General features: G+C 43.4%; 1 protein-coding gene across 1 annotated transcript in view; it reads right to left on the minus strand.

Moving 5' to 3' along the window:
* The window catches only part of LOC110535109 (whirlin), a 79,418-nt gene extending 68,604 nt beyond the window's left edge, over positions 1 to 10,814 (minus strand). The window contains exons 1-2 of the mRNA XM_036936342.1: positions 9,864 to 10,814; positions 9,480 to 9,698 (exon numbers count right to left, since the gene is read on the minus strand). Of these exons, the coding sequence (XP_036792237.1) occupies positions 9,480 to 9,698; positions 9,864 to 10,256 (612 nt within the window). The 5' untranslated portion in view covers positions 10,257 to 10,814. The remainder of the gene's footprint in view (positions 1 to 9,479; positions 9,699 to 9,863) is intronic.

Consider the following 10,814-nt stretch of genomic DNA (forward strand, 5'->3'; position numbering starts at 1 on the left):
AATGGTCCATTCTAAATCAAAATAAATGTCACACAAATATTATTTAATATATGTAAAGACAAGATTAAATCAAGAATAGTGTGATGGGTGACAATATTAGCCTATAACTTGTGAATGATATATTATCACTTGTGAATGATGCCCAGCTTGAGGCAAGAAACAGCCCATGCTTTTTTTGCAACATTTTCAAATCATAGCAGCACACCTCATGTAGCCTCACAACTAAAGTGGCCAAATAAAATGAAGCACATTCATCTGCTTTACAAGGGGTATAAGAGCCTAACTGGCATACATAAGCACACAAAAAAAATGCTTCTTTATTATAAAAGCAATTCATGCATAATGACATTTGTGGTCACTTTTGAGAATGGTGTTTTCCTGCAAATGGAACATTCCCACGTATAGCCTACTGCCATGTGCACATTGCTGTGCTTATAATTAGAAGAAATAGCCTAATAGTTTATCAACATTTTAAGCTAAACGATCTCATTTGTTACATCCGGCTTATTTTTTTTAATTAACTAGTGTAGCCCACAGCCATATAGCATAGCCAGACATAAGGACAACTCAGAGTATGCTATTATGAACTTCTGAAATAAATCATGGATTCATTGTGAAGGAGTAGCCTGTATTGCATGGATTGATTAGACTTTTTAAAATGTAGATGTTCCAAAGGTCTGCATCAGTGGCTTGTAGGATATGTGTGGAAGCCAGGAGATGATAAATGTGTTTATGTTCATTAATGGTCAGTTACTGTGAGACCGGCAGTTATGTCAGCTAACAATGCTTTGATTGGTAAACTAGTCTAGCCAGCTAGTTATACTTGTAGTAATCATGGCGGAAAACCGACTGGCCACGCAGGGCAGGTTCCCTTTTGATTTTGTTAGTCACTCTCACTCAGATATATTCAATATGGCATAAGTCATGGCAAAATGTGTAGAATTGCAGGGAATTAACTGTAAAACCTATATCTTTCTTCTGTCTAAGTGCCAATGCTGCTTAGCAATCTCCAGGCATTAACGTTTGTTGGATGACATGAAAACAACAAACCTGGTTTCCTCTGCCAGGAGGCTGAAACTTGGTCGCAAGTTGATCTTCCAGCAAGACAATAACTCCAAGCACACATCAAAATATATATATTAGTAACCACTCCAAAAAATGAGTAAATATTAGCACATTTGAATTCTTTCCACGCTCTTCACACAAGGCAATATATAGAGCTCTTTGTAACAGTTCAACTGTGTAAAGACTGTGCTGTGACCAACAACAAAAAATAAGTTGCCTCATAATGAACAGGTCCCTCGTCTAACAAGATGATCCCATTCAAAACTTCATGAGACAGACAAGCAAGACACCACAATCCTGTCTGTCTGCCCTTTAGACACTTCTATATTCAGGTACAATTAGCAGTCTGCTGAGCAAGACACCACAATCCTGTCTGTCTGCCCTTTAGACACGTCTCTATTCAGGTACAATTAGCAGTCTGCTGAGCAAGACACCACAATCCTGTCTGTCTGCCCTTTAGACAATTCTCTATTCAGGTACAATTAGCAGTCTGCTGAGCAAGACACCACAATCCTGTCTGTCTGCCCTTTAGACAATTCTCTATTCAGGTACAATTAGAAGTCTGCTGAGCAAGACACCACAATCCTGTCTGTCTGCCCTTTAGACAATTCTCTATTCAGGTACAATTAGCAGTCTGCTGAACAATCACCCCCAAGACCCAGAGCCTTATATGTAGACCTTATTTCTATTTCTGTCTAAACTTTGCGACCTTTTGCCACATTTCAGGCTTCAAACATAAAGATATAAAACTGTATTTTTTTGTGAAGGATCAACAACAAGTGGGACACAATCATGAAGTGGAACGACATTTATTGGATATTTCAAACTTTTTTAACAAATCAAAAACTGAAAAATTGGGCGTGCAAAATTATTCAGCCCCTTTACTTTCAGTGCAGCAAACTGTCTCCAGAAGTTCAGTGAGGATCTCTGAATGATCCAATGTTGACCTAAATGACTAATGATGATAAATACAATCCACCTGTGTGTAATCAAGTCTCCGTATAAATGCACCTGCACTGTGATAGTCTCAGAGGTCTGTCAAAAACGTAGAGAGCATCATGAAGAACAAGGAACACACCAGGCAGGTCCAAGATACTGTTGTGAAGAAGTTTAAAGCCGGATTTGGATACAAAAAGATTTCCCAAGCTTTAAACAGCCCAAGGAGCACTGTGCAAGCGATAATATTGAAATGGAAGGAGTATCAGACCACTGCAAATCTACCAAGACCTGGCCGTCCCTCTAAACTTTCAGCTCATACAAGGAGAAGACTGATCAGAGATGCAGCCAAGAGGCCCATGATCACTCTGGGAGAACTGCAGAGATCTACAGCTGAGGTGGGAGACAATCAGTCGTATATTGCACAAATCTGGCCTTTATGGAAGAGTGGCAAGAATAAAGCCATTTCTTAAAGATATCCATAAAAAGTGTTGTTTAAAGTTTGCCACAAGCCACCTGGGAGACACACCAAATATGTGGAAGAAGGTGCTCTGGTCAGATGAAACCAAAATTAAACTTTTTGGCAACAATGCAAAACGTTATGTTTGGCGTAAAAGCAACACAGCTCATCACCCTGAACACACCATCCCCACTGTCAAACATGGTGGTGGCAGCATCATGGTTTGGGCCTGCTTTTCTTCAGCAGGGACAGGGAAGATGGTTAAAATTGATGGGAAGATGGATGGAGCCAAATACAGGACCATTCTGGAAGAAAACCTGATGGAGTCTGCAAAAGACCTGAGACTGGGACGGAGATTTGTCTTCCAACAAGACAATGATTTTTTTATTTTTTATTTTTTTTTTATTTCACCTTTATTTAACCAGGTAGGCTAGTTGAGAACAAGTTCTCATTTGCAACTGCGACCTGGCCAAGATAAGGCATAGCAGTGTGAACAGACAACACAGAGTTACACATGGAGTAAACTATTAACAAGTCAATAACACAGTAGAAAAAAAGGGGAGTCTATATATACATTGTGTGCAAAAGGCATGAGAAGGTAGGCAAATAATTACAATTATGCAGATTAACACTGGAGTGATAAATGATCAGATGGTGATGTACAGGTAGAGATTGGTGTGCAAAAGAGCAGAAAAATAAAAATAAATAAATAAAAACAGTATGGGGATGAGGTAGGTGAAAATGGGTGGGCTATTTACCAATAGACTATGTACAGCTGCAGCGATCGGTTAGCTGCTCGGATAGCAGATGTTTGAAGTTGGTGAGGGAGATAAAAGTCTCCAACTTCAGCGATTTTTGCAATTCGTTCCAGTCACAGGCAGCAGAGAACTGGAACGAAAGGCGGCCAAATGAGGTGTTGGCTTTAGGGATGATCAGTGAGATACACCTGCTGGAGCGCGTGCTACGGATGGGTGTTGCCATCGTAACCAGTGAGCTGAGATAAGGCGGAGCTTTACCTAGCATGGACTTGTAGATGACCTGGAGCCAGTGGGTCTGGCGACGAATATGTAGCGAGGGCCAGCCGACTAGAGCATACAAGTCGCAGTGGTGGGTGGTATAAGGTGCTTTAGTGACAAAACGGATGGCACTGTGATAAACTGCATCCAGTTTGCTGAGTAGAGTGTTGGAAGCAATTTTGTAGATGACGTCGCCGAAGTCGAGGATCGGTAGTATAGTCAGTTTTACTAGGGTAAGTTTGGCGGCGTGAGTGAAGGAGGCTTTGTTGCGGAATAGAAAGCCGACTCTTGATTTGATTTTCGATTGGAGATGTTTGATATGGGTCTGGAAGGAGAGTTTAGAGTCTAGCCAGACACCTAGGTACTTATAGATGTCCACATATTCAAGGTCGGAACCATCCAGGGTGGTGATGCTGGTCAGGCGTGCGGGTGCAGGCAGCGAACGGTTGAAAAGCATGCATTTGGTTTTACTAGCGTTTAAGAGCAGTTGGAGGCCACGGAAGGAGTGCTGTATGGCATTGAAGCTCGTTTGGAGGTTAGATAGCACAGTGTCCAAGGACGGGCCGGAAGTATATAGAATGGTGTCGTCTGCGTAGAGGTGGATCAGGGAATCGCCCGCAGCATGAGAAACATCATTGATATATACAGAGAAAAGAGTCGGCCCGAGAATTGAACCCTGTGGCACCCCCATAGAGACTGCCAGAGGACCGGACAGCATGCCCTCCGATTTGACACACTGAACTCTGTCTGCAAAGTAATTGGTGAACCAGGCAAGGCAGTCATCCGAAAAACCGAGGCTACTGAGTCTGCCGATAAGAATACGGTGATTGACAGAGTCGAAAGCCTTGGCAAGGTCTATGAAGACGGCTGCACAGTACTGTCTTTTATCGATGGCGGTTATGATATCGTTTAGTACCTTGAGCGTGGCTGAGGTACACCCGTGACCGGCTCGGAAACCAGATTGCACAGCGGAGAAGGTACGGTGGGATTCAAGATGGTCAGTGACCTGTTTGTTGATCCAAAATGATCCAAAACATAAAGCAAAATCTACAATGGAATGGTTCAAAAATAAACATATCTAGGTGTTAGAATGGCCAAGTCAAAGTCCAGACCTGAGTCCAATCGGGAATCTGTGGAAAGACATGAAAACTGCTGTTCACAAATGCTCTCCATCCAACCTCACTGAGCTCGAGCTGTTTTGCAAGGAGGAATGGGAAAACATTTCAGTCTCTCGATGTGCAAAACTGATAGAGACATACCCCAAGCGACTTACAGCTGTAATCACAGCAAAAGGTGGCGCTACAAAGTATTAACTTAAGGGGGCTGAATAATTTTGCACGCACAATCTTTCAGTTTTTGATTTGTTAAAAAAGTTTGAAATATCCAATAAATGTCGTTCCACTTCATGATTGTGTCCCACTTGTTGTTGATTCTTCACAAAAAAATACAGTTTTATATCTTTATGTTTGAAGCCTGAAATGTGGCAAAAGGTCGCAAAGTTCAAGGGGGCCGAATACTTTCACAAGGCACTGTATATGGCTCTGACAAGGCCAAACTGTTCTCAATCCCTTATTTTGAGGCAGGCAAACAGAAGAATACAGTTCAAAGATATAAGCATATTAATAAATAGAGGACATATTTATTTAACACAAAATAAATTCCTATATTAACTCAGTATTTGTCTAAATAAATGACTGGACGTGTTAACCTTGGAACAGTGTCAGAGAAGTAAGAAGTAATAACAGATGTTTTTATTTTAATCTGATTCAAAATAGCCTTGTCTTCGACTGTGTTGAGAAAGTCTTATATTAGACATTAATGAAGGTCTGAGCTATTCTGGGATCCTCTGAATAAATCTTGTTTTGTTTTTTAATTGCTGCAGGCTATGTTTTCAAGTCTGACTGGGCGAAAGCAGATGACATTAGCCAAACAATGTCTTGTGGCAGACAGACTGACGATGAGACAGCAGCACTGATAACAAAACACAACCTACCGCTGTGACAAAAGAAAAACACACCACTGATAGCAAACCTTCAAATAATGCGTCAGTGTGTGAAACACATTCATTTTCCTGACTACAGCAAAGAATCAGGCCTTACACTGTCTCAAGAGGCATCCTATTCTTTATAGTGCCCTACTATGGGCGCTGATCAAAAGTTGTGCACTACATAGGGAATAGGGTGCCATTTGAGACCCACATACTCTCTCTGCTGTAGTCTCTATTCATCATCTCTCTCCACTCACACTGCCCCCTCCAATTTCAGTTCCATTGAAATGCTATTACATAACATACCAAACTCCAAAATAAACCTGGAAATTAAAGTAGCAGAATTACTGGAACAGCTAGCTTCACACATATACATAAAAGTGCACACCTTGGCATCATGGATTTGAAATAGATTAAATGCACTCTAATCTTAGTGAGACAGTGAATGCATCCGAAATAGCACCCTGTTCCCTGTATAGTGCACTACTTTAGACCAGGTCCCATGGAATACAATAGCACCCTAACATTGGAATAGAGTGCCATTTGGGTAGCAAAAAGCATCTGCACTAGTTTCTCTCCTCAGACTGGCAAATTTCAGCTTAGATCGTGGAGCCACAGGCCGGGGTAGGGAGCATGAATATGTGATCAGTATTGCAGAATAAAATACATCAATTTTGATGCGATTAAAACTAGTGCCTCAAACTGTACCTCAAATCAAATCAAATGTTATTTGTCACATACACATGGTTAGCAGATGTTAATGCGAGTGTAGCGAAATGCTTGCGATTCTAGTTCCGACAATGCAGTAATAACCAACGAGTAATCTAACCTAACAATTCCACAACTACTACCTTATACACACAAGTGTAAAGGGATAAAGAATATGTATATAAAGATATATGAATGACTGATGGGACAGAACGGCATAGGCAAGATGCAGTAGATGGTATAGAGTACAGTATATTCATATGAGATGAGTAATGTAGGGTATGTAAACATAAAAGTGGCATAGTTTAAAGTGGCTAGTGATGCATGTATTACATAAAGATGGCAAGATGCAGTAGATGATATAGAGTACAGTATATACATATACATATGAGATGAGTAATGTAGGGTATGTAAACATTATATTATGTGGCATTGTTTAAAGTGGCTAGTGATATATTTTTTACATCAATTCCAATCAATTTCCATTGTTAAAGTGAGCTGGAGTTGAGTCAGTATGTTGGCAGCAGCCACTCAATGTTAGTGGTGGCTGTTTAACAGTCTGATGGCCTTGAGATAGAAGCTGTTTTTCAGTCTCTCGGTCCCTGCTTTGATGCACCTGTACTGACCTCGCCTTCTGGATGATAGCGGGGTGAACAGGCAGTGGCTCAGATGGTTGTTGTCCTTGATGATCTTTATGGCCTTACTGTGACATCAGGTGGTGTAGGTGTCCTGGAGGGCAGGTAGTTTGCCCCCTGTGATGCGTTGTGCAGACCTCACTACCCTCTGGAGAGTTTTACGGTTGTGGGACGGAGCAGTTGCCGTGCCAGGCGGTGATACAGCCCGACAGGATGCTCTCGATTGTGCATCTGTAGAAGTTTGTGAGTGCTTTTTGAGACAAGCCAAATTTATTCAGCTTCCTGAGGTTGAAGAGGCGCTGCTGTGCCTTCTTCACCACGCTGTCTGTGTGGGTGGACCAATTCAGTTTGTCCGTGATGTGTACGCCGAGGAACTTAAAACTTACTACCCTCTCCACTACTGTCCCATCGATGTCGATAGGGGGGTGGTCCCTCTGCTGTTTCCTGAAGTCCACAATCATCTCTTTTGTTTTTTTGACGTTGAGTGTGAGGTTATTTTCCTGACACCACACTCCGAGGGCCCTCACCTCCTCCCTGTAGTCCGTCTCGTCGTTGTTGGTAATCAAGCCTACCACTGTAGTGTCGTCCGCAAACTTCATGATTGAGTCGGAGGCGTGCATGGCCATGCAGTCGTGGGTGAACAGGGAGTAGAGGAGAGGGCTCAGAACGCACCCTTGTGGGGCCCCAGTGTTGAGGATCAGCGGGGTGGAGGTGTTGTTACCCACCCTCACCACCTGGAGGCGGCACATCAGGAAGTCCAGTACCCAGTTGCACGGGGCGGGGTCGAGACCCAGGGTCTCGAGCTTGATGACGAGTTTGGAGGGTACTATGGTGTTAAATGCTGAACTGTAGTCGATGAAAAGCATTCTCACAAAGATATTCCTCTTGTCCAGATGGGTTAGGGCAGTGTGCAGTGTGGCTGCGATTGCATCGTCTGTGGACCTATTGGGGCGGTAAGCAAATTGGAGTGGGTCTAGGGTGTCAGGTAGGGTGGAGGTGATATGGTCCGTGACTAGTCTCTCAAAGCACTTCATGATGACGGAAGTGAGTGCTACGGGGCGATAGTCGTTTAGCTCAGTTACCTTAGCTTTCTTGGGAACAGGAACAATGGTGGCCTTCTTGAAGCATGTGGGAACAGCAGACTGGGATAAGGATTGATTGAAAATGTCCGTAAACACACCAGCCAGCTGGTCTGCCCATGCTCTGAGGACGTGGCTGGGGATGCCGTCTGGGCCTGCAGCCTTGCGAGGGTTAAAATATTTTACTCACGTCGGCTGCAGTGAAGGAGAGTCCGAAGGTTTTGGTAGTGGGCTGTGTCAGTGGCACTGTATTGTCCTCAAAGCGAGCAAATAAGTTATTTAGTCTGTCTGGGAGCAAGACATCCTGGTCCGCGACGGGGCTGGTTTTCTTTTTGTAATCAGTGATTGACTGTAGACCCTGCCACATACCTCTTGTGTCTGAGCCGTTGAATTGCTACTCTATTTTGTCTCTAAACTGATGCTTAGCTTGTTTGATTGCCTTGTGGAGGGAATAGCTACCCTGTTTGTATTCAGTCATGTTTCCTGTCACCTTGCCCTGGTTAAAATCAGTGGTTCGCGCTTTCAGTTTTGTGCGAATGCTGCCATCAATCCATGGTTTCTGGTTGGGGAATGTTTTAATCGTTGCTGTGGGTATGACATCGCTGATGCATTTTCTAATGAACTCGCTTTCTAATGAACTCGCTTTCTAATGAACTCGAATCAGCGTATTCGTCAATGTTGTTGTTGGATGCAATGCGGAACATATCCCAGTCCATGTGATCGAAGCAATCTTGAAGCATGGAATCAGATTGGTCGGACCAGCGTTGAACAGACCTGAGCGCGGGAGCTTCTTTTTTTAGTTTCTGTCTGTAGGCTGAAAGCAACAAAATAGAGTCGTGGTCAGCTTTTCCGAAAGGAGGGCGGGGGAGGGCCTTATATATGTCGCGGAAGTTAGAATAACAATGATCCAGGGTTTTACCAGCCCTGGTTGCGCAATCGATATGCTGATAGAATTTAGGGAGTCTTGTTTTCAGATTAGCCTTGTCAAAATCCCCAGCTACAATGAATGCAGCCTCAGGATATGTGGTTTCCAGTTTACATAGAGCCACTGATTCCGTACCCTACATGACACTCTGTCTCTGTTTCAGTAGTTAGTATTTTGCCACTATGACGTACTCCACATGACTCTCTGTCTCTCTGTTTCAGTAGCTAGTATTCTGGCACTATGACGTACTCCACATGACTCTCTGTCTCTCTGTTTCAGTAGTTAGTATTCTGGCACTGTGACTGACCTTTTTTCACAACAGACAGAGTTGGTGTGTTTATATTCCCTATGTAGTGCACTACCAGAACCTTTGGGAACCTGGTCAATGTAATACACTATATATATATATAGGGATAAGGGTTTGATTTGGGACATAAACAGAGCTGTTTATGTTTGTCATATTTTATTGTATTATAATTGGATTCATAGCTAGCAATACCCTGCGTGTTGGTTTCTTCTCAGAATAAGTCTATGCACTAATAGGCCTTTTACTGAACACACACACACACACGCACACGCACACACACACACACACACACACACACACACACACACACACACACACACACACACACACACACACACACACACACACACTGCCTACGTACCTTGACTGCTTCCATGTGTGAGACTCTGTCAAACAGCATGCCGTTAACAGTCACTATCTGATCCCCGACCCTCAGTCCTTCATTCTCGGCAAAAGATCCGGGTTCTACTAGCGACACATAGATTCCCACACCGTGCTCAGAACCTCCCCGGATACTGAACCCTAAGCCCTCATTGCTCTTGCTGCGTCTCAGTGTCACTTCGCGGATCTCTCCAACAGCCTCCCCCTGCATGAAAGCCAGGGGAGCTGTCCCATCAGCGGTGGTGCTGAAACTATCGGGGCAGGGGCAAGCGTCTGGTGATGTGAAACAAGAAAGATCATGAGGCAACTGGGGCTCATGCGGGTTCATAAAGTGTGTAGTGGGAATAGGGACATAGTTGTTTGCAGTATTGCCTACTCCTCCAAAGCTTTCAGGGTTGTTGACACTGTTTAGTGGTAGATGATCCGTTTTAAGGTACAGGCCCTCGGAAGTATACTGGTCGAACAACAGCTGATCTGAGCGGGGAATGACCAAACGCAACATGGGGAGGAGTTGTCGTTTGTTCGGCGTGTTGAGGATTATTTTGAGAGTTTGAACCAAGTCGAAGACGTTGCGTTTAGCGTGGTAAACATTGAGGCAGTGGATGAATTGTTCTCTCTCGAAGTCAGTGAGCAGCAAGTTGAGCGCGTTGTGCAGCTTCCGAACGTTGGCTGACAGCCCTCGGCCGCCCGACCCAGTCCCTGAGTTGCTGGCCGTCGTTGAATTGAGTGAAACGTGCTCCAAATCACTGTTCATCATCCTACAATTTTAACGTAAACACCGCACCGCAAACAGAGATGGTCCGATAATCAGGCATTTATAATAATTCTGTAGATGTCACTCCGCTCCGAAAACATAGGTGACCGCACCGCGATTCTTGGAGGAAGTCACATTTAAAAATTGTAATGGTTCCGATGTTTGTAGGTAGGGTCAAATACTATCTGCTTACCATTGTCGTCGCATCTTCTATCTTCATCTATTTATATAGAGTCCGGTTTTGTGTGAAGGTGCGTGGTAGAGGATGGTGAGAAAATAATTGATTCAAAAGTTGCTATAAATACTCGTGCAGATTAGGAATATTTATTGTCGGGTCACAAGTTTTATTCAACGGAATATGATCCTGGATATCCAAGAAGATGCATCACAAGCGCGCGCATTTTACGCGACAATCACAAGCAATAAAAAAATTGTCACATTAATATATTCTTCAGGGTTTTCTGGGTGAAAACTGTTCGCAAATTGTCCTCTCTGTACCTCTCTTCGATAATTATAGAAACCGAAGTGGAAAAGCTGGTTGTTTATCGTTCATCTCAGTGT

Source organism: Oncorhynchus mykiss, chromosome 11 (genome assembly GCF_013265735.2).
Source record: "Oncorhynchus mykiss isolate Arlee chromosome 11, USDA_OmykA_1.1, whole genome shotgun sequence".
In the NCBI taxonomy this organism is placed as follows: Eukaryota; Metazoa; Chordata; class Actinopteri; order Salmoniformes; family Salmonidae; genus Oncorhynchus; species Oncorhynchus mykiss.